Consider the following 26,306-nt stretch of genomic DNA (forward strand, 5'->3'; position numbering starts at 1 on the left):
TCCTGGCACCGCCTTTGCGCAGCCGCAGCCGCGGCCAGCCGCGCCCTCTCCGCGCTCCCGCACCGCGCAGGCGCCTTAGCGAGGTCCCGCGGGCGCGGGCTTGCCTTCCTTACGTCTTCTCGGCTAATGTCGCCGCAGCCGCCCGCGGCCCCGGGTGCTTGGAAAGCGGAGGTGCCGTGGAGCCGTGAAGGACGCCGAGAGCGCCGGAGAAGCCCGGCCGTGGCCCAGGACGGACTGACTCCTTCATCTTCAAGAGCCGCAGGCGCTGCAGAGACGGAAAGACAGGCACGCAGTGACCTTGGGGGCGGGGCTTACGCCGAGCTCCCGGTTTCTCGGGACCCAGGACCCGGACACTCCGCCCCCTTCCGCACGGACGCCGCCGTTGAGGTGCTGGTCTCTGGCCTGCGGACTGAATGCCCAGGCACCCGGTGGCTACCCGGTTTTGCAGGACACGAGTCGCCCGCGGAGCGGAGCGTGAGAGGAGTGTGGCCTTTGAATCCCATCCTAGCCCCGTGATCCCTCGGAGCCTGCGTTGCTTCCTTGGTAAAATGGGGACGGCAGTTCCAGAATCAGAGTCCCGTCCAACTTGACGCTGAGCCGTTGTGAGCTGCATCCGGAGCCCCAAGCGGCAGCTCCCTCGGCTTCGATTTCACACCGCCTACAGAGTCATATCTCAAAATCGTGTGGTTAGGAAGACCTGGGCTGCCAGGAATTAAGCGGGATTGGGTTTATCATCAGCTCCAGTTTTTTCCAGTTTTAGAGTAAGTTCCCACCTGCCCTAAAAGGGAGATGCTCCTACTACCATCCTGCTTAGAGAATTGCAGAGATCCCTAAGTTCCTTATAGCTCTCTGTCCCTTTCCCGTCAAGTATCTGTTGAATATTCCCACTTGTTTTATCACTTACATGTTGACTTTATAAAAAGTAATGCTCATGGTTAAAAAACAAAATGTACAGAAGCTTACCCAAAAATACAAATTAGTTTTTCCTTCAGACCCATTCCTCACAGTTAACTCTTGTTAATAAGTTCCTTGGACACCTTAAAGTGCTTAAGAACTATTTGTTGAACTAATAAATGTCTTTCAATGAATTTTCTGTGCCTGTGCAAACACATACATGTATGTACGTTGCCTTTTTAACAATATGCTTGGACGTTCTGTCATTTAACAACCGCGTGGTATGGTACGCGGTCATAGGGTTGTACTTTAACCACTCTGCTATTGATAGGCCTTCATGTCGTTTGTAATGTTTTATGTAAACAATGTTGCAGGGACGATCCTTGAACAGCTCATGGAGCGTCATACTCCAGTTTTGAGGGTTCTTTCCAGGAGCTAAGAATCGAGTGTGGTGATGTCAGAAAAACATGGGCTTGGAATCTGAAGGTACTACCTGGGAGAGGAATTACTTCATATGACCATTTAAAAGGGGTCCTTGGGGGCACGTGGGTGGCTCAGTCAGTTGAGCCTCAGTCTCTTGATTTCAGCTCACGTCATGATCTTGGTTCATGGGTTCAAGCCCTGCTGTCAGCACAGAGCCTGCTTGAGATTCTCCCTCTCAAACTTTAAAAAATTATTTTTAAAAAGTGATCTTTCGGGGCACCTGGGTGGCGCAGTCGGTTAAGCGTCCGACTTCAGCCAGGTCACGATCTCGCGGTCTGTGAGTTCGAGCCCCGCGTCGGGCTCTGGGCTGATGGCTCGGAGCCTGGAGCCTGTTTCCGATCCTGTGTCTCCCTCTCTCTCTGCCCCTCCCCGGTTCATGCTCTGTCTCTCTCTGTCCCAAAAATAAATGAACGTTGAAAAAAAAATTAAAAAAAAAAAAAAGTGATCTTTCTTGGTCTAGGAGAGGTTAGTGGGATCCCCTTTGATTCAGCAGTTCTAAGATATACAAGGGAAGACTAAAGTGTCTGTGTAGCTACCAGGCAAGCACACTCAACCCTGACCAGCCACTGAGGCAGGAGGCCACTCCAGCTCATCTTCTCAACCTGCTCTGGAGTCAGAGGGACTTTGGTTCAAGTGCCACACCCAACATGGGGCTTTAACTCACAGCCCTGAGATCAAGAGTCGCATGTTCTGCCAATTGAGCCAGCCAGGTGCCCCCAAATGCTAACTTTGAAATCCTGGCTCTGTCCCTTAAAAGCTTTCAGATTTGGGATAAGTCACATCACATCTCGGAGCCCGTTTCCTCACAGAATAGTTGTGAGGATTAGAGAGGTTTGTAGATTACCTGGTACATACAGGCATTCGATAAACAGCAACGGATACCGTTAGCCACGGTCATTTTGCACTGGCTCGTTCATACTTTCAGCTGTTTCCTATTGTAGATACCTGTTGCACACATTTCCAAGGCAGCCTTCTCGATAGCAGGCTACAGGATACTTTTACTCAAAAGTAGAGCAGAGTTGGCCATTGTGAAGACCAGATTCCTGACTTGCCTGCACGTGTCTTCTGGAAAGGAACAGGCATTAATTCATTTAATCAGTAACTAATGAATGCTTACTACTTACTATATGCTACAGGTTATAGAATAGAGCCTTTTTTCTCCAGGAACTGTCTTATCAGAGGTAAGACATACTCCTAAGGAATTAAAAATACAAGACAATGCAATAGATAAAACAGCTGTCAAACAAGCAGTCTAGACTTCAGAGGAACAGAGCTATCACTTTTAGCTAGAATGATGGAGAAGAGATTTCATTATAAAGGTTTCATGATGGAATTGGAACTTACAAGCCTTGAATGATAGGTGTATTTAGACAGCCGCTGTCACCGCCTGTGAGAATCATCAATTTGGGCTTTGAGAGAGAATTCCCTATAGGCCAGGATATGTGCCTGGTGTCCCCAAAATGAAACAGCATTATTTCCTCTACAAATAACGTTTTACATTTATTTAAACTACAATTCAGCAGGGGCACCTCGGTGGCTCAGTCAGTTAAGCATCCGACATGGTTTTCGCTCAGGTCATGAGGTGGAGCCCCGTTTCGCACTCTGTGCTGGCAGTGCAGAGCCTGCTTGGGATTCTCTCTCCATCTCTGTCTGCCCCTCCTGCTGCTCTCTCTCTCTCCCTCAAAACAAAACGAAACGACACAAAATGCTCCACTACATACAATCCAGCTTTGTTCTGGTAGGGAGCTAGGTAGGTAGGTAGGTAGAGTTAGGTAGAAAGGGACAGAGAGAAAGGAAGAGAGAGAAAGAAACTATATATGAACATGGATCTTAACTGTGGGGACCTGAGGTAGCATCAGTATGCACCGATGAGAAACTTGGTTCCGCTGTTCTGAATAGCCAGTTTACAGATGAGCTTTTGCGAGGCCACCTGTTTTGCACAGTAGTCTGGTGCAAGCATGCACGGTGGATTTCTGCTGCTGAGATTTCAGGGAGGTTACTGCTGAAGCCCAGGTGTGCAGCAACAGCAGGAAGGGACAGATGCAAAGGACAATATGCAAACATCAACCAGACAAAGCAGCATTGCAACCAAAAAAAAAAAAAAAAAATCACAGAACTTACCTGGCAACTGGAGTCAGGTGCTAATTCAGAAAACACTTGTGTGCCTACTAGGTGCCAGGCACTGTGCTGGCACCGAGGACACAACATGAGCCAAACAAGGCCCATCCTCATGGAGCTTATGATACAATAGGGCAAGACAAGTTGTTCCCTCCTTCAGCACATGTCTGAGAGCTTCCCTGTACCAGGCACTGACATAGGGGAAGCGACAGCAATAAATTAAACTTTAAAACCCCTGCTTTCATGGAGGTGACATTCTGGTAGGGAATACAAATATGTGTCTGGAGACAAAGGAAGAGTGGGGACAGCAGCAGACAGAGGCTCACGGGAACAGAGTGACACCATGGAGTGGGCAGGTGTGCTCCTTGGTCAAGAGGCTGGGCAGTGAATGAAAAGACGGTGGTGGTGGTGGTGGTGGGAACAGCAGCGTTGAGTGAAGTTTTTCAGGGTCACAGAAGCAGAGAATAGGCAGACAGGCGTGAGGATTGAGTAGTAAGGGGTAAACGTGGGCTAAAGGCACTACAGGAGAGGCAGGAAGTGTGTCACCAATGGGAAGGCTGGGAGGATAAGGAAGAGGGGACCTGGAGCCAGAGGCCTTGTGGCAGCCAGCGGTGACCCCGGGGAGCAGCGCGAGAGATGAAGGTCTGTGGGGCAGAGGTCTGGAGGGACCTGGCTGGTCAGCAACGGAATCTAAAGTTGCTGACACAGGTAGTGAGGCAGGCAGACATGTTCCATGGTGTAAATAGGTAAAAGCAGGTGGCAAGTGAGAATTCAGAGCAGGCAGGTGAACTGAACGCCAGGGGCTTTAAAGAAGCCAAGATGGGACACTTCCAACACACTAGTCCCAGGGGGAAGGAATAAAGAGAATTTTGATGGAACTGGAAATCAGCCTCGATTTCTTGCCTACATGCTCGATACCATACTGTGAGACTTCGCAGTGGCCAAGACCAAGTGAACATTAATTAAGTTCCTTGGTTGCAGGGGCCATCCCGGTGTTCTCCGGGACCTAGCATATGGCAGGCACTGGTGTCTGTGGCATTAAAGTGAAGCCACACAGAGATCTGGCAAGTTGGAAGGAACATCAGAAACAATGTAGCTAGGGGCGCCTGGGTGGCTCAGTTGGTTAGGCGTCCGACTTCGGCCTAGGTCATGATCTCACAGTTTGTGAGTTTGAGCCCTGCGTCTCGGGCTCTGTGCTGACAGCTCAGAGCCTGGGGCCTGCTTCGGATTCTGTGTCTCCTCCTCTCCCCCCCACCCCCCGCCCCGCACTTGTGCTCTGTCTCTATCAAGAATAAATAAATGTAAAAATATATATTAAAAAAAAAAGAAACAATGTAGCTAAACTCTCTTGTGTTCGCTTTCTGTGGGGTGTGGACCAATTTTTGGGGTCTGTCACAAGAACTACAGGGTCAACCCCCAACCCACCCAACCAAACACTTCAGTAGGATTTCTCTCCCCTCATCGTTTATATTAGATTAGTGGTTTTCTTTCTTATTTAACGTTTATTTTTGAGAGAGAGAGAGAGAGAGAGAGAACATGAGCGGGGAAGGGGCAGAGAGATGGAGACAGAGGATGCAGAACATCATGACCTAATCCGAAACCAGGAGTTGGTTACTTAACCAACTGAGCCACCCTAATGCCCCCTAGATCAGTGTTGTTGTTGTTGTTGTTGTTGTTGTTTTAATTTTTAACGTTTATTTGTTTTTGACAGAGAAAGAGCATGAGCAGGGGAGGGGCAAAGAGAGAGGGAGACACAGAATCCAAAGCAGGCTCCAGGCTCTGAGCTGTGAGCACAGAGCCTGAAACGGGGTCGAACTCACAGGCCGTAAGGTCATGACCTGAGCCGAAGTCGGACGCTCAACCGACTGAGCCACCCAGGCGCCCAATCGGTGGTTTTTGAAGTGTGGCCTGGGGACCCCCGGGGCTCCCTGAGACCCCTTCAAAGAATCTGCAGTGAAAACATTTTCTCTTAATACCAAGATGTTACTTGCTTTTTCCACTCTCGTTCTTACCCAGTGGAGGTTTCCAGAGAGCCTACGTGACATGTGACATCACAATAGCTTGAATGCAGGAGCAGACATGAAAATCCAGACATTAAAGACATGTGAAGAATGTAAAACAAAGCTTCTCTCCTCACTAAAATGGCTTTTGTTTTGGAAAACTTTGTTATATTTGTTATGGTTACTTATGGTAACACGTAACGGGTTTATTATTTTTAAAGGAGTACAACTTACAAAGTTGACCAGTTTAGATGTGTATGGTGGTAAATATCAATTTACTCTTTGAGCTCTTTGGGGTGTATACTTTCAAAGTGTAAAGAGTTCCTGAGGCCAAGATATTTGAGAAATGCTGGATTAGAAACTGCTACACCCCAGCTTCCCACCCCCTTTACAGGAGTCCAAATGGTAAGAAGGCTCGAATCCTGCTTACGACCAGCTTATGCCATCTCAACCAGAGAAACTGGGTCTCAGAAGAGCATCAGAAGGTGACTGGTGTATTGCATGTGGACACACACAGGAGTGTCACACAGAAATCCCACAGAGGGAGTAATCCTTGGACCAGTTTTTCCAGTTTCCTGAGCTTCATTAACACCAAGACTATCCTTCCACCAGACAGGCTGCAGGGAACCCTCCTAATACAACTGAGGGGCAGCTGGGAAACACCCAATGAAATAACTGGGCTCCATCTCTTATGAAGAGTAAAACCCAGTCACTCCACAGAACTACATGCCAACAACTTGCCTAGTTTCTTTTGCTGATGGCCCTGGGGCCTGGTGACCCAACTATCAAGAACCATAGGTTTTTCCCAGTTCTGCAGCCAACTGGCCACATGTACCTCCACTTTCCTCCTCATAAAACAAGGACCAGTCCCTTCTGGCCTCCCACGCACCGCTCTAACGACGACAGTAGAGGGCTATCTTGCCCGGGCACCCTGGAGACCCCGTCCCCGTATGGACATGCTCCTCACTCGGCATCTTACACATCCAAACACAGCGGTCATCGCTTCTCAAAAAGAATTTGATTTTTAAGTTCATAAGCTTTTTAAAACTTCGGGCTCACAAAGTTAACACAGCATCTGCCGACTCCAGCCCCAGCAGGGACTCCTGAACAAGAGCTCAGGACTTGTGACATGCCACTGGGGTAACAGTGCCTATGGCTCAGTCCTTTCCCATTGACATCCCCCATTTCTCTCTTACCCACCAAGCAAGTACCTCCCGTGTGCCTGGCCTCATGGAGCATGCTATCTCGCTCACTGCAGACAAGCCTGTGACTGTCCTTGTCACTGTACAGATGAGGACATGTGGGTTCAGGTAAAGCAACGTGCTCTGGGCCACCCGACTTAAGATTAAGTGAAGGGTCAAACCTGCCTTGATGAGTTCACACAGCTCCACAAGAGAACACCATACAGCACGAAAGCACTGCCTGCATTTCCATGAAAACATTTTAGAACCTAGATGTTTTTTGAGGCTCTTCCTGTTTCTCCCTATTGTTCTCATTCAGAAAGGCTTGAAGCAATTTACCACATGTCCACACACAACCATACTTAGAGAAACATTCCTAACCACCAATCTTGTTTCAGAATCTGTGCTCGGCAAAACGGGGTCTTCAAATCCCTGCAAACAGAAGAATCGATCCTGCAGGTCCCTTGCCCCTCTCCCGAGCTGGCATCACAGCAGTGAGCCAGAACTTACCTGTACATTTGGTGCCTAGGTCTGTAAAGCATGTCATTCTCTCCCCACATTTTAAACTAATCTTGATGCCCATGATTCCAGAGGTGCCTGGAATCAGGTGAAGGGGTGAGAGGCTCGGTTTAGTTTTCCCTGGGTTAGCTCAGGGCATGTCTTTCAGACACGTGAAAAGAAACATCGGAGTCTCCTCCTTCGAGATCGCTGAAAGTCTTAGAAAATAGCTGTCTTTCCTAAAGCAAGTGTCCTGTGAATGGGGTGAGGTACTGACCAGCCAGCAGGGCATCCAGGTAGAGTCCTGGGCCAATCACCCAGAGCCACTCAGCCACTGTTGGCCGTGTGGGCCAAGACGTGAAGGGGCTGAAGGCCCTGCTACAAAGAAGAGAAAATGCTTGTACCTAACTAACCATCACAGAAGAGAGAAGCCAAGAATATCCGCTCTGGGGACAAACTGCCATTTATTAGCCATATGATCCCAGGGGAATGACTTCTCTCCCTAAATTCCTTCCTCTGGAAAACCCGTAACCACAAGAGAACCTACTTCATGGGTTGAGGAGATTAAATGAAAAAAATGCCAAATGTCATCAGTTATAATCACTATTGTAACATTGAGAACAAGAGATTCTTAGAGCTTCTATCCCAAATACCTCATTTTACAGATGAGAAAACTGGCCCAGAGAAGTCCGACGGCTTGCCCAAGGTGAAATAGCTCTACCAACCACCAGGGCAAATAGTTTTGCTTCTCTGCTGCCAAGCTCCACTTCCTTCGGGATGTCCAGGGCTGCTGTTTCTAGGATTGCTAGGCCTCCCTCCGGGTCGAGAGGGTCTTCTGTGCCTGCTCCACTGTCCTGTGACAGCCCTTCGAGGCTCATTTCCCAGGAACCCACGCCCTCCCTGCAGACTCAGGGAATGCAATTCAACATGCTCCGGGAGACTTTGAGTCATCTCTGTCTGTGAATCAACCTCCATCCATCCATCCTGAACAGAGAGATCTCATCCTCCTCCAGTTTCTGGAACAGAACCTGGTGTTTTTCCTTTGGATTTTGCTTACTGAGTGTCTTCCACCTCTAAGTACATCAGATTTCCCTCCCAGTTTCATACTGGGGGCTGAACGTCTGAGATGGACATAAGCATCTATTCTGAGATCCTGGAGGAAACGCTGAAGACTATCCCTCAGGGGCTTACCAGAGCTTTTCCAGCCACACCCCCCTCACACAGAAACTTCATCTGCCTCGCCAGAGCTAACTGGCAGAGGTGACCACATGTGCACACAGCTTGCTGGACATACGCCCCAGGGAACTGAGAGGACACTGCTGACCATCTGAATCCCAGAAGCAGGGAACAGTTCCCATGGCTACCAAAAGCTGCACCCATTGGCTGCTTTGGCTACTGGGACTGACTCAGCCGACCTCTCAAGGTCCCCTGCCGCCCTGGGAGTCTACAATTACATTGAGCCAGCTGAGACCATGCCTGCTACAAGAAAATAGGAAGTCCTATGACATATAAGGCTCAGGCATAGAAAGCAAGGATTTCATCAGAAGTATCTCAGAGGTCACCTTGTCTTATTTATCAGAAGTGCTGAGTCACAGGGCTACTTTCTACCTTTGCTGCATTAATAAGCCAAGCCTTGCTTTTTTTGATAGAACACTTTAGACTTTTTACAAAATGAGCTCGCTACCACATTTAATCTTCCTTTCTTTTACGGCTCTGACCAGTAATTTCGGTAGAGGTTTATTCCATACTGTGACCAGGGACACAGCCCAGAAAAACTTGCGTCACTGGGCCCAGAAGGGCGTGCTCCGTCAGACAGGACATGTGGATCACGAGCCTTCTAAGAACCAGGAGGAAGGAAGTCATTCATAAAGGAGACAGATGCTGAACTGCAACTTTTCTTTCCTTCGGCAAGTCCTCTAACTACAGCAATGTGGTTCTTTCTTACTCCGCAGAAGGGATGGACTTCTCTTTAACACTTGACTACCAGAAGCTCCCCCACCTTTCTGAGTCAGGACAGAACAGGCAAGTGGCCAATTCAACCCCTGCCTTCTCTATGCTCAGTGAAATCACGGGACCCAACCTCAGGACAGAGAAGTGCATAAATCTCTATGAGACTTCCAAGAGCAGGAGAGATGCCCAAGAGTCAGAATGCTGCCGGTGCTCACAAGAGCGTTGCAAGTGTCGCCTTATTCCTGATGCACAAAGCTTCATGTTTAATGGATGCTTGGAGATTTTTATAAATCTGCTTGTATCGAGATTAAATCAAAGCCTTTATTAAAACATTCCTCCTTCAAACAACCTGCATTTAAACCAATACCCCTCCCCGACTTGTGAATTGCCAGGGCATCGCGAGTATGTCATGTTCACCTGACAGGGGTCAGATCCAATCAGGCCACACAACATGGCAAAGCCACGCCAAGACACAGCACACCAGGCCGACCTCCACGGTTCAGTGCCCCACTCAGGATCTAGGCAAAGGCTAGTAGCACTGGCTCCCGAAGCAGAACTCAAGCATAGGAGAAGAGGATCCAGAAGTCTGACCCCACCTGTTCCAGACCCAGCCATGCTCAGCCGGATGATCAGCTCTTGGCTACCACTTGGTGAGGCTCACACATGTGCTTTTGTCTCTTCTCCAAAGAAAAGGGTGAGAGATGGAGGAGGCAATTTTCAGTTGTGTGTGGGTTTGATTTAAGGCTTTGGCTGTGGTCTGTTGAAATATTAAAATACTTTCTGGGAACGCCATCTCCTAAGCTCCCCATCGGAACAAACGTATTTTCAAAAATGAAAACATTGAACAAAGAGGTGGAGCCCGGGGGGGCGGGGCCTGGGCCTATCAGGTCAGGATGGTGTCGTCCACCTGCTCTGTGGAGTCGGCCTGGCTGGCCAGCTTCTTCAGGGACCTTCGGTTGCACTCGTTCAGCACCTCCAAACTGGCCACGTCCAGGATCTTGGAGAGGGCCTGTGGGGAAGATGGAAATGAGGAGACGTAGTCAGAAAATACAGCTTCAGGTTTCTCCAAGCCAAGGCAAAAATGAACATTAACCTCAGAACTAGCACTGCTGTGGACTCCGGCAAAATAAGGGAGTCCGATGGATCCCTGGGAAGCCAAGAAAACCACACCTCATGCTTTTCATGTGCTGAGGCGGGGAGTGGAAGGGCTTTCAGTGCTCTAAATATGGTGGGGAGAGGAGTGCATGAACAGGGCTCCCTCCTGGGATCTGTTCCACACGTTCAGATGCCAAGTGAGACTTTATTTGGATTTCTCCAAAACAGGGCTCTGTTGCCGAAAGAAGCCTGAACACCACAGGAACAGAGGAATGTTTTCAGGCACTAGACCAGTCACCTGACCACAATCTGCCTCTCAACACTCAGCACATGAGGTGGTGGAATATGATGCTTAAAGACTACCATGCAGTAGAGCCGTGTGCCGAGCACCCACAGCAGGCCCTGGAGGGACACCCCAGTCCCAGGCTCCCACCTGAAACACCTCTTCGCCCTGCCGCATCTTGAGGAGGTTGACGATCGCCTGGTCACTGTAGGCTCTCACGACAGTGTTTTTATCCTTGGTGTTGTCGAGAAGAGCCTTTAGGATGGGTTTGATGGCCTGGGGGTCCAGGGGAGGCAGCGGGTCCTTGTTGGCCCACCAGATCATCTTCTCAGCCACCAGCCTGATGTCACTGGATGGGTTCTGCAGACACTAAGAAGACCATAAGCTTTTAGTTAGGCACATCCAATCTGTTTTTCAAGGAAGCCCAAATTTCTGCCCTGACATTCCCTCTTCATCCAGAAACTGACCCCAATGCTCGCTTCCAATGGCTTCCTTTCCCATCTTGGGGGGGGGGGGGTGGTGGGCAGTGACAGGTTCTGACTCAGCCCATCTCCTTCTCCCACCTCATCTCATGCTATTCTCTCCCTTTTTCTCACTACTCTTGGTCCACGCAGGGCTATCACTTCCTCGGGGACACCAAGCTCCTTCCCGCCTTCGGGCCTCCGCCCTGACTGGTCCCACAACCTGGGATGTGCCTGCCCGGGGGTCCTCACATGGTTGGCTCCTTCTCCTCCTACAGGCCTCAGCTCAAGTGTCAGCCCATAGAGGTCTCCCATAACAACCCTCTCTAAATTAGGGCCCTCCTCATCCCCATAGGCTTTTTGTGTACCTCCAACTCTACAAATCTTGTCTGCTCCATGCACCTCTATGCCTTGAGGGTCTAGCCCAGCGAGGTACACAGAGGATCTTCAGTAAACAAACACTGATGAACAGCTGCATGCAAGGTGATGCTGTTACACGGGCTCAATCTAACAGGGGCCCTGAGAACTCTCAGCAGGGCTGCAGGCGTCTGCAGGATGGGGCAATCCCCCTCTGGAACCTCACTATTCAAATTGAGGTCCACACACCAGCAGCACTGATACCGCCCAGGAACTGGTTACAAAGGCAGAGTCTCAGACTTAGCCACACCTCTAAAAATGCAGATTCTCGCTCTGATTTGTGTGCACAATTTCTGAAAAGCTTGCTTTATTACACAGGCAGCAGGGTCCCCAGTGTCCAGCTCCCAGGCTTTCCTAATTGACACCTTGCAGCCACCACAATAACAATAATAAGCGCCATGCCAGCTAAAAGGAGGCAGGGAAGAAAAGACTTATTAAGATTTGAACCCAGCATGAATTCGGGCCCTGCGTCAGGCTCTGTGCGGACAGCTCAGAGCCTGGAACCTGCTTCACATCTTGTGTTTCCCTCTCTCTCTGCCCCTCCCCCACTCATACTCTCTCTTCACTCTCAAAAATAAACATTAAGGGGCGCCTGGGTGGCGCAGTCGGTTAAGCGTCTGACTTCGGCCAGGTCACGATCTTGCGGTCCGTGAGTTCAAGCCCCGCGTCAGGCTCTGGGCTGATGGCTCAGAGCCTGGAGCCTGTCTCCAATTCTGTGTCTCCCTCTCTCTCTGCCCCTCCCCCGTTCATGCTCTGTCTCTCTCTGTCCCAAAAATAAATAAACGTTGAAAAAAAAAAAACATTAAAAAAAAAAAAAAAACATTAAAAAAAAAAAAAAAAAGGTTTGAACCCAGGTCTGTCCCAAATTTTACTAAATCCAGATGCCTGGAAGGAATACCTCAGATAGTGGTTCTTAAAGTCTTATGTGCAAAATATATAAACAGCTCTCAAAACTTCAGTATTAGGAAAGAAAAAACACAATTTTAAGAACAGCAAAAGACATCAATAAACACTCTACCAAGTGAATGTGGGGATGGCTAATAAGCACATAAAAATTGTTCTACATCAGGGCGTCTGGGTGGCTCAGTGGGTTGAGTGTCTGACTTGATTTTAGCTCAGGTCTTGATTTCACAGTTGCAAAATCAAGCCCCAAATCAGGCTCCATGCGAGGCACGGAGTCTGCTTAAGATTCTCTCTCTCCCCAGCTCTGCCCCTCCCCTACTCGCACTCAAAAAAAAAAACTGTTCTACATCATTAGCCATAAACAAATGCAAACTAAACCACAATATGATACTATAGTACACTTTTGAGAAAGGATAAAATTAAAATAAAAAAAAAAAAGTTAAAAAAAAAACACAACAAAATAGTGATTCTTAATTTGATTTGGGGTTACAGGTCTACTTGAGAATCTGACAAGTCAGGCACTCTTCCGGAGGAAAAAAGCACACAGAATCACTTTGTGTTCCACTCCCAAGGGTTCAGAGACCTCCCAGAGCTCTCCGCAGAGAACTCCTAGAACACAGTCAGACAGCACACTTCCAGTGTTCTTTGGACATGGGTCCTTCTCACAAGCCAGGCTGCCCCTACTCACCTTAATGAACAGGCTGGAGAGTTTGGCTGGCAACTGTCCTCCCCCTGTCTCGATGTGATGCTTCATCAGGAATCCCATGCCCCGGATCCCGCTCACTGCGATGGGGATCTGTGGGGACAGGAAAGAGCTGGATGGCACAGCACCCTGCCCCTTCCTCGGAGCAGCAGGGCCAGGCTCTGTCTCATTCCCAGGAACCTCCAGGACACTGGCCCCTCATATAAGCACCCCTGCTATACACACACACACACACACACACACACACACACACAACTTCACATCCAAGACTCTTTGACAGCTTTCTTGCAGACAGCTTTCTTTGCTTCCTGGCTATGAAGCAAACAAAGCCTGTGTGCACTGCTTCCCACGAACAGGGTTCAGAGAGCTTCTGACATGGAAGGGACCTCTAGACACTCCTACTTAAACTCCTCATTGTTTACAGATGACAGAACTGAGGCCCAGGGAGACCAAGTAGTGGTCCAAGGCCACAGAAAGTTATTGGCAAAGGCAAAATTTGAACCCAGGCCTCTCACCGCCCAGTCTGCAGTAGAGCCCCTCCCCTGCCCCTTGTGCAGTGTCAGCAAGGATACAGCTGTGGAATTTGGGCTAGGGAGGGGGAGAGGAGTGTGGCTGCCCCAAAGCCTTACCCTGTCTGCCATGGCATTGCTGAGGATCATGTCCTGAACTTCACTGCTATACCTGCCCGCACAGAGTCTGCCGGGAGCCACGTTCACAGCCACAGACAGTGCCAGGCTCCGTCCATGCCGAACCATCCAGTCAATACCAGACACATCCGCTGAGTGGAAGGACACAACTGGGTCAACCTGCACTTTACACTATGCCCCTACCAGCCATGCAGCCCCCAGGCCTACCCAACCTAAGCCCAATGGAAATCCCAGTCCACTGCACACGGACCGCCCTGCCCAATGTGGCACATTATGAAGAGGTCTCTCTCAAGCTGCTTCAGACTCGCAGCCACGTTCCCCGAGCAGAGACGCAAGGGACTATAGGACCACTGGAAACTCCATTTTGTCTTAAGAGCTGGATTCCCCAAGGAGAGACTAGCTGCCAGAAGACCCCCCCGAGGGAAAGGGGAGACAAGGCCCTGCAGGGGGTCCCCAGTGCACAGGAGACCTACCCAGCAAGCACTGCTGAAGGACAGCGTTGAGCTCCTCTTCAGTCAGAAAGGCACACAGCTCGCCCAGGCAGCCGGCCGAGGAGATGCGAGTGTTGTCCTGACAGAGCACAGAAGGGAGCAAAAGCCGGCGTGAGCTGCACCACCAGCTGCAAGGTCAGTGGGGCCGGCAACTGCCCAGGATGGAGGGCAGGGGAGAAGGCAGAACGAGGCGACTCCAGACTCCTGTCCCCACTCCAGGCACGTGCGCTCCTGCTGCCAGAGCGGGACTGCCATTCATGGCAGCCGCCACTGGGCGTGGAGCGAACAACCACACACCCAGCACTTCTCTCAATTATAGAAAACTCCAGTGTGCGTGCATATGGTAATCATCATCACAATGGCAATGATGCCCGTATTTACGTAGCACCTCTCTTCTTAGAAAGTCAGAACATTTTCCGCGTATTATCTCAATTACTATCAACAGCTCTGGGAGGCAGCGAGGGGCGGCCCCTGCCCACATCACTGGACGTCACCTAGAGAACCGCTCTGAGCTCCTTTCCTTCCAGCCCCGCTCCCCTGCCAACCTTGTGTGTCATCTTGTGTCCAGAGCGACACCCTGGAATCTCTCTACTGTGTCAGTGCCCTAGCACCACCTCCCTTATTCAGGTTTGTCCTAGGAAGTCAGAATGAAGCCACTAATCAACCTAAGGAGGACAAGAAAAAGCTGAGCATTTTCTGTCAAAATCAAAGCCAGATACACAACCTGCTCCCTGCTGCTCCTCCCTAGCCAACTAATCACGGGATAGCAAGGGAGTGGATTTTTAAGATACATACTATGTTATTAATAAGTGCCAATCTGATGTGCACACAGACCACAAACCAACCCACCAACCAAGGACTAATGACCTGCTGAGTGGCTAATGCCAGGCTGGCACCCTGGTTAGCCACCATTGATCCAGGGGAAGCTCTGAGTTGGGGGGAAGATGGTCTGACCACAGTTTGCACCTCTGAGCTCCAGGCAGAAGCCCAGGTGCCAAGCAAGGCTAAAGCTGGCTCTCTCTGACGCCCACTCTCTCCAACAGGATCTATTTTAAGCTCCACTGTGGTGAAATGCAAATTGGCCTAAATACTAACTTTTGCTTGCACTGGGCATGGCCCTGTAAAAACCCTCACAGAGAAGGTGGGGGGGGGGGCTCTAGTCAGGGAGCAGCAGTTGGAATGAGGCCAGATTTCCACAGCCGTGGTAAGCCCAGCAGCAACAAGGGCTGGCCCCACTGAGTGCGCTACAAGTGCAAACCATGTGAACCCACAGGCTCAGTCCAGAGATTAACCCCACAACAGAGGGCTGTCAGAGGAGAAAGAGAAAATTCTTATCTAGACTCAGTCGCTGGGCAGCCAACAAGTACTTAACACACGCTTCCAGGCTGGGGAAGGAAGGGCCGTGCTGGAACGGAGACAGCACCGGGGGTCCCAGAGCTCAGACTGTGGCTGACTCCACCTTGCTAGGGCATGGCCCCAGGCAAGTCTCACCCTCTCCAACAGTGCTAAGACCTCTGACCTGGTGTCCCAGACACCAGATGCCAAATTTCCTTTTTATTTTATTTAAGGTGAGAGAGAGAGAAAGAGAGAAAGAGAGAGAGAGAGAGAGAGAGAGAGAGAGAGAGAGAGAGAGAGAGAGAGAGAACACGCAGGAGAGAGGCAGAGAGAGAGATCATCCCAAGCAGGCTACAAACTGTCAGAGCAGAGCCCGAAGCAGGGCTTGAACTCACAAACCGTGAGATCGCGACCTGAGCCAAATAAAGAGTTGGATGTTTAACCAACTGAGCCACCCAGGCACCCTCCCAGATGCCAAATTTCTTAAGGGCTGTGACCATGCTTGCTTCACCTCTGCGAAAGACCCTTTGTCTCAGCAAATATTTCCTGAACCAATAAACGAATGTCTTCATTTTACACACAGGGAAAGGAAAGGCAGAGAGGGAAAGTGGCTCGTTTAAGATTACATGGTAAGTTCACAAGAGCTCCTTACTTTCCTTACTGTGAAAACCTTACCTTCCTTATCTGTGAAACAGAACAACCAATACCAACACTACCCGCCCTGTCTCCCTCACAATCAAATGCCTGTTAAACCATAAAGAGTGATAGGAGCATCAGGAATGATTATTACCACTGAGCAGGCAGCAGTTCTTCTAACACAAAACAGACATGCCGACCAAAGCAAAGAGAAGGGGAACCAGTAGAGCCCACCAGCCCTGCCATCCACCTGCAGCCATACCTCGTCGTGTCCCAGCATGCTCAGCAGGAGCGAGACAATGTTTTTCCGGATGACCACGTCCACTTTGGCCCCTGCTCCCTGAATCACAAACCTCAGGGCCTGCAGCATGGTGTCCCTACAGAACCAACGCATCCAACTTAAACCCCTCGCTCTTCTTCACCACTGCTCCCTCCCACACAGGCCCAGCCCGGCCCCAGGAGGCTTCAGCATCCGCCTGGCCTCCTCACAGCCACAACACTGCCCCAGCAGCACCTCACCTGACACCTGGGTCTTCCATGACACGGATTCCATTCAATAGCTCTGTGAAGAGGGGGTCCACCTTGATGTGGATGGAGATGAGTTTCCCCAGAGCATCAGCAGCCTTCAGGCGTACCCCCCGGTTGGAGTCCTGCAGGGCTTTGGTAAAAGTGGTCTGCAGCTGAGGCAGGAATGGCTTCAGGGCAATCCCGACCTGTTTGAGAAACCCACATAAGAAACTACGGGTGTGGTGGAGTCCAAGGCCACAGCGTGCGAGATACGAAATCAATCAGAAACCACCATGAGCTCTCGCACACAGGCTAGGAGTAGATACTCCCGCAGAGGGGGCAGCCAGCACGGACAGGTCCTGCTCAGCCCCGCTATCACCACCTCCAAGGGAGCCACTGGTTGGCTTAAGTGGAGACCAGTCCACACGGACAAGCAACTTGAAACCTCTATCTCCAAATACATGAAAGAGCAGCGCAGGTGACGGCTGTCAGCCCCACCGAAGACCTGTTCCAATGCCAAGACAGGGCAACGGACCAGGTGTGTAAGGGCAGGTATCATCTTCTGAGCAATAGATATGCAAGCTGAGCACTGACACTGAGCCCTAAGAACAATCCTATGAAACAAATGACCTCAGAAAGTCACCCCTCCCAAGAATGAACATTTACTTCTTCCTAAATGGGAAAAACCAAAGCAGCTATTTGGAAGTGTGAAAATACTGGGGTCAGGGGCTGCAGGCTGCTGGGAGGCACACCATGGAGTGAAGCTGGTAAACGGGAGGTAGGAACCATCTGGCCACGGATGACATCGACTCATGGGCCTATGGGACAAATTCTGGGAGGAAAGGGCTCCGTTTGTACACAGAGTTCTAAAACACCACAGAAAAGAACAGCACAGAACACAGGTGAAAATGACACTTAATTTTTTAAAAAAGATACTATCTTCCATAGAATAAGGCCGATGCTCACAATGCCACATCTTATCTGGGAAGACGCTCCCCACATCTTTCCCACAAAAGGGGCAAAAAAGCTACAAATTTTAAGCTTGCTTTTGTTTCCAAACCTCGAGTAAGAATTCAAAAAAAAAAAATTGTTTTTAGAACAACAAATCTCAGTTCTGCTTATAATTTTTTTAAATCCTAAAGGACTTAATTATCGCCCCGTAAAATGTCAGAAATGGTTAACATGCTGGCTCTTTGCTTCTTACACTTTTGGCAAAGACTGAAGTTACTCCAGCCGCTCTCAAGACTTCCTTTTCAGTCCCTCATCAGACCCTTTGCATCCCTCTTTATGAGGCAGCAATAAAAAAACGGAAATATATGTAAACTGTGTAATTGCAATTATGCGGCCTTGGATCTTCTCCTTTGAACCAACAGTTCTTCAAAAAACACCAACGAGGCGCGCCTGGGTGGCGCAGTCGGTGAAGCGTCCGACTTCAGCCGGGTCACGATCTCGCGGTCCGTGAGTTCGAGCCCCGCGTCGGGCTCTGTGCTGATGGCTCGGAGCCTGGAGCCTGTTTCCGATACTGTGTCTCCCTCTCTCTGACCCTCCCCCGTTCATGCTCTGTCTCTCTCTGTCCCAAAAATAAATAAAAAACGTTGAAAAAAAAAAAAAAACACCAAGGAGCAGGGGCGCCTGGGTGGCTCGGTTGAACGTCCAACTCTTGATGCCCAGCTCTTGATCTTGGTACAGGTCACAATCTCATGGTTTGTGAGTTCAAGCCCCACATCGGGCTCTGTGCTGGCAGCATGGAGCCTGCTTGGGATTCTCTTTCTCTCTCTCTCTCGCTCAGCCCCTCCCCTGATCTCTCTCTCAAAATAAATAAACATTAAAAAAAATTTTTACAACCCACAAAACAGCAACTAGCATTAGTCTGGCACGCTCAGGATGCGTCAGGCACCACCTGACACCACCTTCTCTAGGCCCCACAGCTCTTCATTGGCAGGGAGCAGCAGCAGCAGCACTTCCAAATCAAGGGTGAGGGCACAAGCTCAGAGGTTACCATACTTTCCCAAGGTCATTCTGGCACAGTGTGAGTCTAGCGTCTAGCATCTCGACTCCCTCTGCCATGCTGTTTCTCCATAATAAGCTCACCGTGCTGCCACATGACACCAACCGGCAGACAGATCAGTTCTTGAAGACCCAAATGGACCAAGAGGTGAATGTGTCAGTGGCTCACCTTGGCCAGCAAGAGGCTGAGTGTCTCAAGCAGGGCTGCCTTTACGTTCCAGCTGAACCGGTCCCCCAGGATGCGGATCAGAGGCCCAGTGATGCTGACCACGGAGGGCCTCAGGGCGTCAGCTGAGGTCAGGCGGATCACCAAACCTAAAGCTTTGGCCGCTTCCTCTTTCTGTTCCGGGCTGCCAGTCAGGACGCCCTCCCGCAACACTGGAAGGATGGAGGTTACTCCCTGACGAGAGAACCACACACGACAGTCAAATCTCAAAGGCACTGGGTCCAGGGGTCTCCTATCCAAAGCACGCACCCCTGTCAGCCGTCCTCTCTGTGATTCCCTGACAGAGACTGCTTCTGGTGCCAGGGTAACAGCCTGAGAGGGTGCCGGCTGAGGAACAGTCTTGACAGGGCAGTGATGAGAAGGTAACAGCTCTGGTGGGCCTAGCACACATAGGTACACCTGCTGTCTCCTCTGTGACTCACTTGCTCTGGCCGTGGTGGCCTCCACAACTTAAACTGAAGGCAGCACAGACCCTATCCCCATATGGCCACCGTGGGAAAGAAACACGCTTCCGTGAAGGCCCTAAGTCAGCTGCTCTACCACAGACCCGGGACTGCGGGTGGAAGTGGAGGAAGGCCATATGCCCACAGCACCCTCACGAGGCCCTGGCTTACCTTCTTTGGGAGGCAGAACCCTGGCACATGCTCGCCTTTGCTCTCATTCCCTATGAGCCGGATTTCTTTGTGCAGTTCTTCAATTAGTGCCAGTTGGTTGCCAGCATCGAGCTTCTGTGGAAGGCCAGGAAAAAGCAGAGAGGATGTCAGGGTTCTGAGTACAGCCCTCCCAAGATGGCTTCAAAGTAATACCTCAGGGGGAAGAGTGTGGGGGGAGTATAAGAAAGACTGGCCATGGATTGATAAATGCTGAAGTTGGCTGACAGGTACGTCATGGCCTATTTTAAGAGTCTAATCTTCCAAGCGTCTGGCATGGTCTATAATCAAAATCTGCTGCAGTCAGCAGTCCCCTCACCTTGGTGATGGCATTCAGGGCATCCCAGCTCTCCTCCAGAACCACCGGGCTGGAGTCGTTGAAGAGACGGATCAGGCCGGACACCAGGCTCCGCAAGTGGCTGGTGTAGTCAGCCTTCGAGCGTGAACAGTAAATGTTGAGGATGATGGCGGCAGCCTGCCTCATGCCCACCTCAGGGCTTCGGGTGGCTTCCAGCAGATCCTCGATGATGATCCGGTGCCCAGTGTCATCCTCTACTGAGAGGATCACAGCCTGACAGTTGGCCATCTCCTGAAACCACAGGGGACACCCAGACTGAGCACAGCTCCTCAGGGGCAGGCCAGGACAGCCGACAGAAAGCTGCCGGGAGTAATCGTGACACTCACCAGCTGCTCGTCCGGAGTCCCAAGTTTCTCCTTCAGGGCCAACATGACTGCCGGGAGGATCACTCCAAGGTGACGGGTCAAGGCGTCGCCAGCCACAGACGAAAGGAAAGCCAGCACCCGGGTGTTGACAGGCGGAGTCGTCAGCTGTAGAATGATGAACAAGGTCAGCTCAATGAATGCCGCTTCATGCTGGCCACCGTGCTAGACTCTAGGAGATCCCATGGCCACTGTTGAGGGCTAAGTGTCTGCTCCAGGGCCCCCTGCACCCACCACCAGCCTTCCCCAACATCTGAGTCCAAAAGGTCTCCATAGCAGGCCTGGAAATAATCATGTAGCCGCGGCCAGGGGGTGCTTGCTGCAGGGTGGGATTACCTTGGGCACGAGGTAGGGAAGCACCACACGACTCTTGATGGCCATAACTTGCTTCAGACCATCCAAGGCAAATTCTGACACTTCCTCATCATCCTGCACAGGAGCACGGAGGGCAATGCTGAGGAGCTGGCTCTTGTCCCCAGCTCTGCTGTCTAGACCAGCCACCGCCAACTTCCTTCACCACTTTCCTCCCTTCCTCCTACCGCACCCACATTTACTGACTATCGAAGGAGAAGCACAGAGCCAAATCTGAGCCTGCTGCACCCACTCCCTTGGGGGGCCCACACTGCGGCTGCCTTGGCAGAATGAGCCCCCCTGCATTTTGCTTCTACAGAGACAGTAAAAGCCAAACTGGTAGGTGTGTGGCAGATCCACTCACCAGCTGCTTCAGTAAAAATGGGAGAATGTCCTCCAGAGCCTGGTGGCCGATGGTGGAGTGCAGCTGCTCGAAGGTCTTGGCCGCCGCTTCTCTGACCTCCTCCAGAGGGTCACACAAAGCCTTCCTCGCCGTGGGTACAAGGGACTCAGAGAAATACAGCACCTGCAACGGAATCCGTGCACTGTACCTGATGCAGCAGAGGCAAGGAAGGAGTGGAAGCAAGCAAGGGGAGATGGACGAGGACCTCTGGCCTAGCCAGGCCACCAGCATCCCTTGGCTTGACTCTTAACTTAGTGGTTCTCACTGAAAATGAGCAAGCATACGAACGTAGAGAGGATATGCAGTCTCCACCTGAGGAGTCGGATTTTAAGTGAGTTCTCCAGATACTCTCCATCTCCCACGAGAGCTCCTTCCCATGGTGAGGCCCTGCATGGCATTGCTCCCTCTCCCCTGATTCTTTCTTTGGCTCATCCTCTTGGAAAACTCCCAAGTCCTTCAAGACTCAACTCAAAAAATTGCTTCTCTGTGGCATCTCTGGGGCTACTGTGGGGCCAAGGATAGCTCTGCTCCCTCTGGAAATGGTCCCCCCGAAGCAGAGCGCACTACAAACAGAATAAGGGGACTGATTATGTATCGGCCTCACCGCCGGCAAGGTCTCAGCCTTTGAGAGGACTCAGTAACTATTCAATGAATCACAACTCTAGTTGGTGACAGAATTTATTTACATTCTTTGCCAAATGCAAACGTAAACCCCCCAAATGCAAACGTAAAATATAACACTTCTACCGATACACTCAGCAGAAGGTGCCAGTAGATCAGAGAATAAGCAATGGCCACATGCTTAACATCTCTGACTAGCCAGCCACTTCATAACTTTTATGCCAACTGAGAGCCCTATGCCTGCTCAATCTGTTTCCCAGGCGTGTTTTGAGGATCACCCTCAGAAAGGAAAGTTGAGTGCAAAGATCGCCAGCCCCCTGAAAGTGGCTGCTGTGGGACGGTAACATTGTCGGAAACGACACGCTTCCACCCACTGGGAGCGTAACACTCATCTGCTCTGCTCCCGGTAAGAACGTATGCAGCCCTCCCACTCCCACAGCACCAGCACACACATATGCGCATGGCCTCCCTTCCCTGCCAAGGACACTGCACATTTTAACTGTAGTGCAGTAGTGACACAAAAGGGATTAAACTGGAGAAGCCTCAGTAGTGGTGAGAAAAAGATCATCACCAATTTCTATGGGCCACTCAGGAGTCCCTAGTGATACGGCTTTTCGTGGAACCTGCCCCCAGCCCTCTGAGTCAGGTCACCCACGAGGCCCTAAGAAGACACTCACAGCGTCTCGGCTGGTGGACTTCATGATCTCGCTCAGTCCGATGCACACACCCTGCCTCTCGTCGCTCTTCTGAGACCTCAGGCCTTCCTCAAGGATGGGGATGATTTCTGGCAGGATTTTCTCCCCTAACTTCCGGACGAGATCTCCCAATGTCCTTGCTGCAATCTGTCAGCAGAGATCAAGCCAGGACATCAATGCCCTACAAACCCCAGGGCACCTGGAAGACAACTCCAGATTGAAGGCCCTGGACTTAACTTCCCCAGATGCCGTTAGCCCTGAAGAACCGCCAGGGTGCTTGCAAAACACTAAAAAAATACAATTATTTCTTTGTATCACACACACCTACACAACCTAAAGCAAGAGCTGGCACCTTCTATATGAATAGGAAACTTATCAGATGCTGCCTGGTCAAGAGTCAATTTCCCTAAATTGATAACTACAGCCTAGAAGTCACCTCACCTCGTGCGCTTGTCCAAGGGGAGCTGAACAGGGCACAAATGTTTTTAAGGAAAAAAAAAAAAAAAAACGATCTCCCCTGAGGCCTCACATAAACCCTTCTTTAGCCAAATATGCAGTTTGCTTGCCAGAGATGGGGGTTGGGAGTAGGTCAAAGGGGACTGCCAGAAGCAAACATGAGCCCAGGCTGGGCCCCTCCTCCCAACCAGAGAACATGCCTGACCCAGCCCAGGTCAGCCTCATCTCACATGCTCACCCCTGTTTCTCATTCCAGACCCAGCAGCCCCCGCCCAGCTTCTGTTGGCTTTTGCACATCCTGCCCTTGTATCTAAAGCACTATTCCCCTGGTCTGGAATTGGCTTTCATCACTACCTCACCTGGTGGGTACTTACTCATCTTTTATCTTCAAGCATCATTTCTTCTGAGCAGCTTTCCCTGACCCCCCCTCCCCCACTGGTCAAAGGCCCTGTTACACACATTTGCAGCACCACGCAGCATTTGCTATAGCTGTATTTACATCTGTCTGTGTGATTATTTGATTAACATCCATCTTCTCTACCACGGTGTAGCTCATGAGGAAAAGAATAAGGCTGCTCTTCTTCTCCATTACATCTCCAGGTTTTAGGCCCCTGCTTAGCACATAGTGGTGCTTAATAAATATTTGTTGTGTGAACATTAATAAAAGGAAACCTCCTTTAGAATGGAGTCAGGAGGCCAGAAAAGGGCACTCACACACCCTACCACTCTTCATCAACTACAGACCCAAAAGGAAAAGATGAATGTTACAGACTGAATAGGAAAAAGCATATACTTTACTAGCCCAGCAGGATGAAGGAAGATTTTCCTCCTCCACCGGCCAACAGCCCAGCCAATGAGAGACAGTCACAACTGAGCCAATGAATAGCCACTACACTTCAAACTCCCAGTTTACTCCAAGAGACTTTTTGTTTATAACAGCCCTCCCGACACCCTCCCTTCCCTCTTTTATAGGGTGTTCCACTCTTTTGTTCAGTGGACTTGACTATAGTTTTGCATGGCTTACATGTCCCAAACTGCAATTCTTTGCTATTGCCTCAATAAATCCATCTTGAAGGCAAAATAACTGGCTGTTTTATCTTTAAGAGTAACTGTTAAATGACTAATAAATAAATGTTCTCTTAGATAGGGGGCTCTAGGCACCCTAGCCTCTGATGCTGGGTCAGAAGCAAGGTCCAGTAAACTTACGGTTCTCTTATCTGCACAGGTGCTGGCTAGGAAACCCAGCAGCAGCCCAAAGAGAGTAGGCAGGATCTCGCGCAAGGTGCGGGGGGTATTAGAGACCACAATCTTCCAGACGTGCAGGGACGCCTGCCGCACAACCAGCTGGGTGTCTGAGCGGCCCATGTAGAGCCCTGCCAACACCCGGTTCCGCCGATCTACCCCCAGGGCAGTGATGATAGCCTACAGCAGTGGAAAAGAAGGGAGAACGCAGGGTGGTGAAGCCTCCGGAGCATGAGCACCAGGGCATATCCCTACCACCACTACAGGTGGAAAACCAACTCGAGGCGCGCACCTTATTGGACTGGGCAGTTCCAAAATTATCATCTTCAGAAGCAGTTTCTGTGGTCATCTTCCCGGTGACCCCTGAGATGTGGAACAGGAGATCCCCAAGGAGCTGAACAGAGCTAAACCTGAGGAAGATGCCAATAACAGAGTCACACAGTTGCGAGGGGCAATCTTGGGGGACAACTGAGCACTGGGCAAAAAATATACTGGAAGGAAGTACACCTAAAATATTCGTGGTGGCTACAAATGTCCATCGATGGATGAATGGATAAAGAAGATGTGGTATATATATACAACAGAGTATCACTCAGCAATCAAAAAGAATGAAATCTTGCCATTTGCAACTACGTGGATGGCACTAGAGGGTATTATGCTAAGCGAAATTAGAGAAAGACAAGTATCATATGACTTCACTCATGAGGATTTTAAGATACAAAACAGATGAACGTAAGGGAAGGAAAACAAAAATAATATAAAAACAGCAAGGGGGACAAAACATAAGAGACTCTTAAATATGGAGACAACAGAGGATTACTGGAGAGTTTGTGGGAGGGGGGATGGGCTAAATGGGTAAGGGGCATTAAGGAATCTACTCCTGAAATCATTCTTGTACTATATGCTAACTAATTTGGATATAAATTTAAAAATAATAAATAATAGGGGCTCCTGGGTGGCTCAGTCAGTTAAGCGTCCAACTTCGGCTCAGGTCATGATCTCGCGGTTCATGAGTTTGAGCCCCACATCAGGCTCAAGGTCCAGTAAACTTATAGCTTAGAGCCGGAGCCTGCTTTGGATTGTGTCTCCCTCTCTCTCTGCTCCTCTCCTACTTGCACTGTCTCTGTCTCTCTCTCAAAAATAAATAAAAATTTAAAAATTAATTAATTATTAATAAAAATAAATAATAAATAAATAAATAAGTAAAAATATATTCATGGTGGCTATCGTGGAATGAGAGAAGTTATAAACAATTTTTTTTTTTTTAATTTTAAGAGAGAGAACGTGTGCATGCACACAGAGGAGGGGGGTGGAGAGGGAGGGAGAGGGGGAGATGGGGAGAGGGGGAGATGGGGAGAGGGGGAGATGGGGAGATGGGGAGAGGGGAAGAGGGGGAGAGGGGGAGAGGGGGAGAGAGGGAGGGAGGGAGGGAGGGAGGGAGGGAGGGAGGGAGAGAGAGAGAGAGAGAGAGAGAGAGAGAGAGTCAGTCTCAAGCAGGATCCATGCTCATACCAAATCCAATGTGGGGCTCAATCCCACGAGCCTGGGATCATGACCTGAGACAAAATCAAGAGTCGGGGACATTCAACTGACTGAGCCACCTAGGTGACCCTAGAAGATTTTTGTTTCTTTACACTTTCCCATATTATTTTCTTCCCAAGTTTTCTACTAATGAAGACATATTACTTTAACAATGGGAAAAATCAACATTTTTTAAAAGCATAGGTGAAAGTTTCTGTAATAAAAATTACAACGAAGAGGGAGAGTACAGAAAGAAACATTAACAGAAAATCAGGAATGCTGATCATCAGAAATGATCATCACTAAGAAGAGGCCTAGAAGGATAAACCTTACTTCTCTTCAAATTAAATTAGGTTTATTGTTTTTAATGACTACAAAAATCATAGTCCTATTTGAAGTGAAGATTCAAAAAAACCCATAAAGGGGCGCCTGGATGGCTCAGTCAGTTAAGTGTCTGATTCTTGATTTTGGCTCAGGTATGATTTCACAGTTCATGAGTTCGAGCCCTGCATCAGGCTCTGCACTGGCATCGCGAGACCTACTTGGTATTCTTTCTCTCTCTCCCTATCTGCCCCTCCCCTGCTTGTGCATGTACATGCACAGATACACACACACACACACACACACACACACACTCCCTCTCTATCTCTCTCTCTCTCTCACACACACACAAAATAATCATTAAAAATATTTTTTAATAAAAAAATAAAATTTTCATACAAACTGAAGAACTGAATAGAGCAAACTTTTCAAAAGAGAATCAGAATAGAGACACTGCTACATGAAACTGGAGAGTCACACTGAGTGCTTAA

The 26,306-nt window shown here is 49.8% G+C and overlaps 1 protein-coding gene across 2 annotated transcripts in view; it reads right to left on the minus strand.

Annotated features, from left to right (window-relative positions):
• Positions 1 to 9,425: 9,425 nt before the first annotated feature.
• The window catches only part of GCN1 (GCN1 activator of EIF2AK4), a 58,962-nt gene continuing 42,081 nt past the window's right edge, over positions 9,426 to 26,306 (minus strand). For both annotated transcript variants that reach the window (XM_045041135.1, XM_023241481.2), the window contains 16 exons: positions 24,266 to 24,383; positions 23,938 to 24,153; positions 22,258 to 22,422; positions 20,921 to 21,082; positions 20,542 to 20,634; positions 20,170 to 20,313; positions 19,805 to 20,074; positions 19,450 to 19,563; positions 18,779 to 19,009; positions 16,615 to 16,808; positions 16,358 to 16,472; positions 14,107 to 14,203; positions 13,616 to 13,764; positions 12,972 to 13,079; positions 10,653 to 10,871; positions 9,426 to 10,133 (listed from right to left, as the gene is read on the minus strand). In XM_045041135.1, the coding sequence (XP_044897070.1) occupies positions 10,008 to 10,133; positions 10,653 to 10,871; positions 12,972 to 13,079; positions 13,616 to 13,764; positions 14,107 to 14,203; positions 16,358 to 16,472; positions 16,615 to 16,808; positions 18,779 to 19,009; positions 19,450 to 19,563; positions 19,805 to 20,074; positions 20,170 to 20,313; positions 20,542 to 20,634; positions 20,921 to 21,082; positions 22,258 to 22,422; positions 23,938 to 24,153; positions 24,266 to 24,383 (2,521 nt within the window). In that variant the 3' untranslated portion in view covers positions 9,426 to 10,007. The remainder of the gene's footprint in view (positions 10,134 to 10,652; positions 10,872 to 12,971; positions 13,080 to 13,615; positions 13,765 to 14,106; positions 14,204 to 16,357; positions 16,473 to 16,614; positions 16,809 to 18,778; positions 19,010 to 19,449; positions 19,564 to 19,804; positions 20,075 to 20,169; positions 20,314 to 20,541; positions 20,635 to 20,920; positions 21,083 to 22,257; positions 22,423 to 23,937; positions 24,154 to 24,265; positions 24,384 to 26,306) is intronic.

The sequence above is a fragment of the Felis catus genome, chromosome D3 (genome assembly GCF_018350175.1).
Source record: "Felis catus isolate Fca126 chromosome D3, F.catus_Fca126_mat1.0, whole genome shotgun sequence".
Taxonomy (NCBI): Eukaryota; Metazoa; Chordata; class Mammalia; order Carnivora; family Felidae; genus Felis; species Felis catus.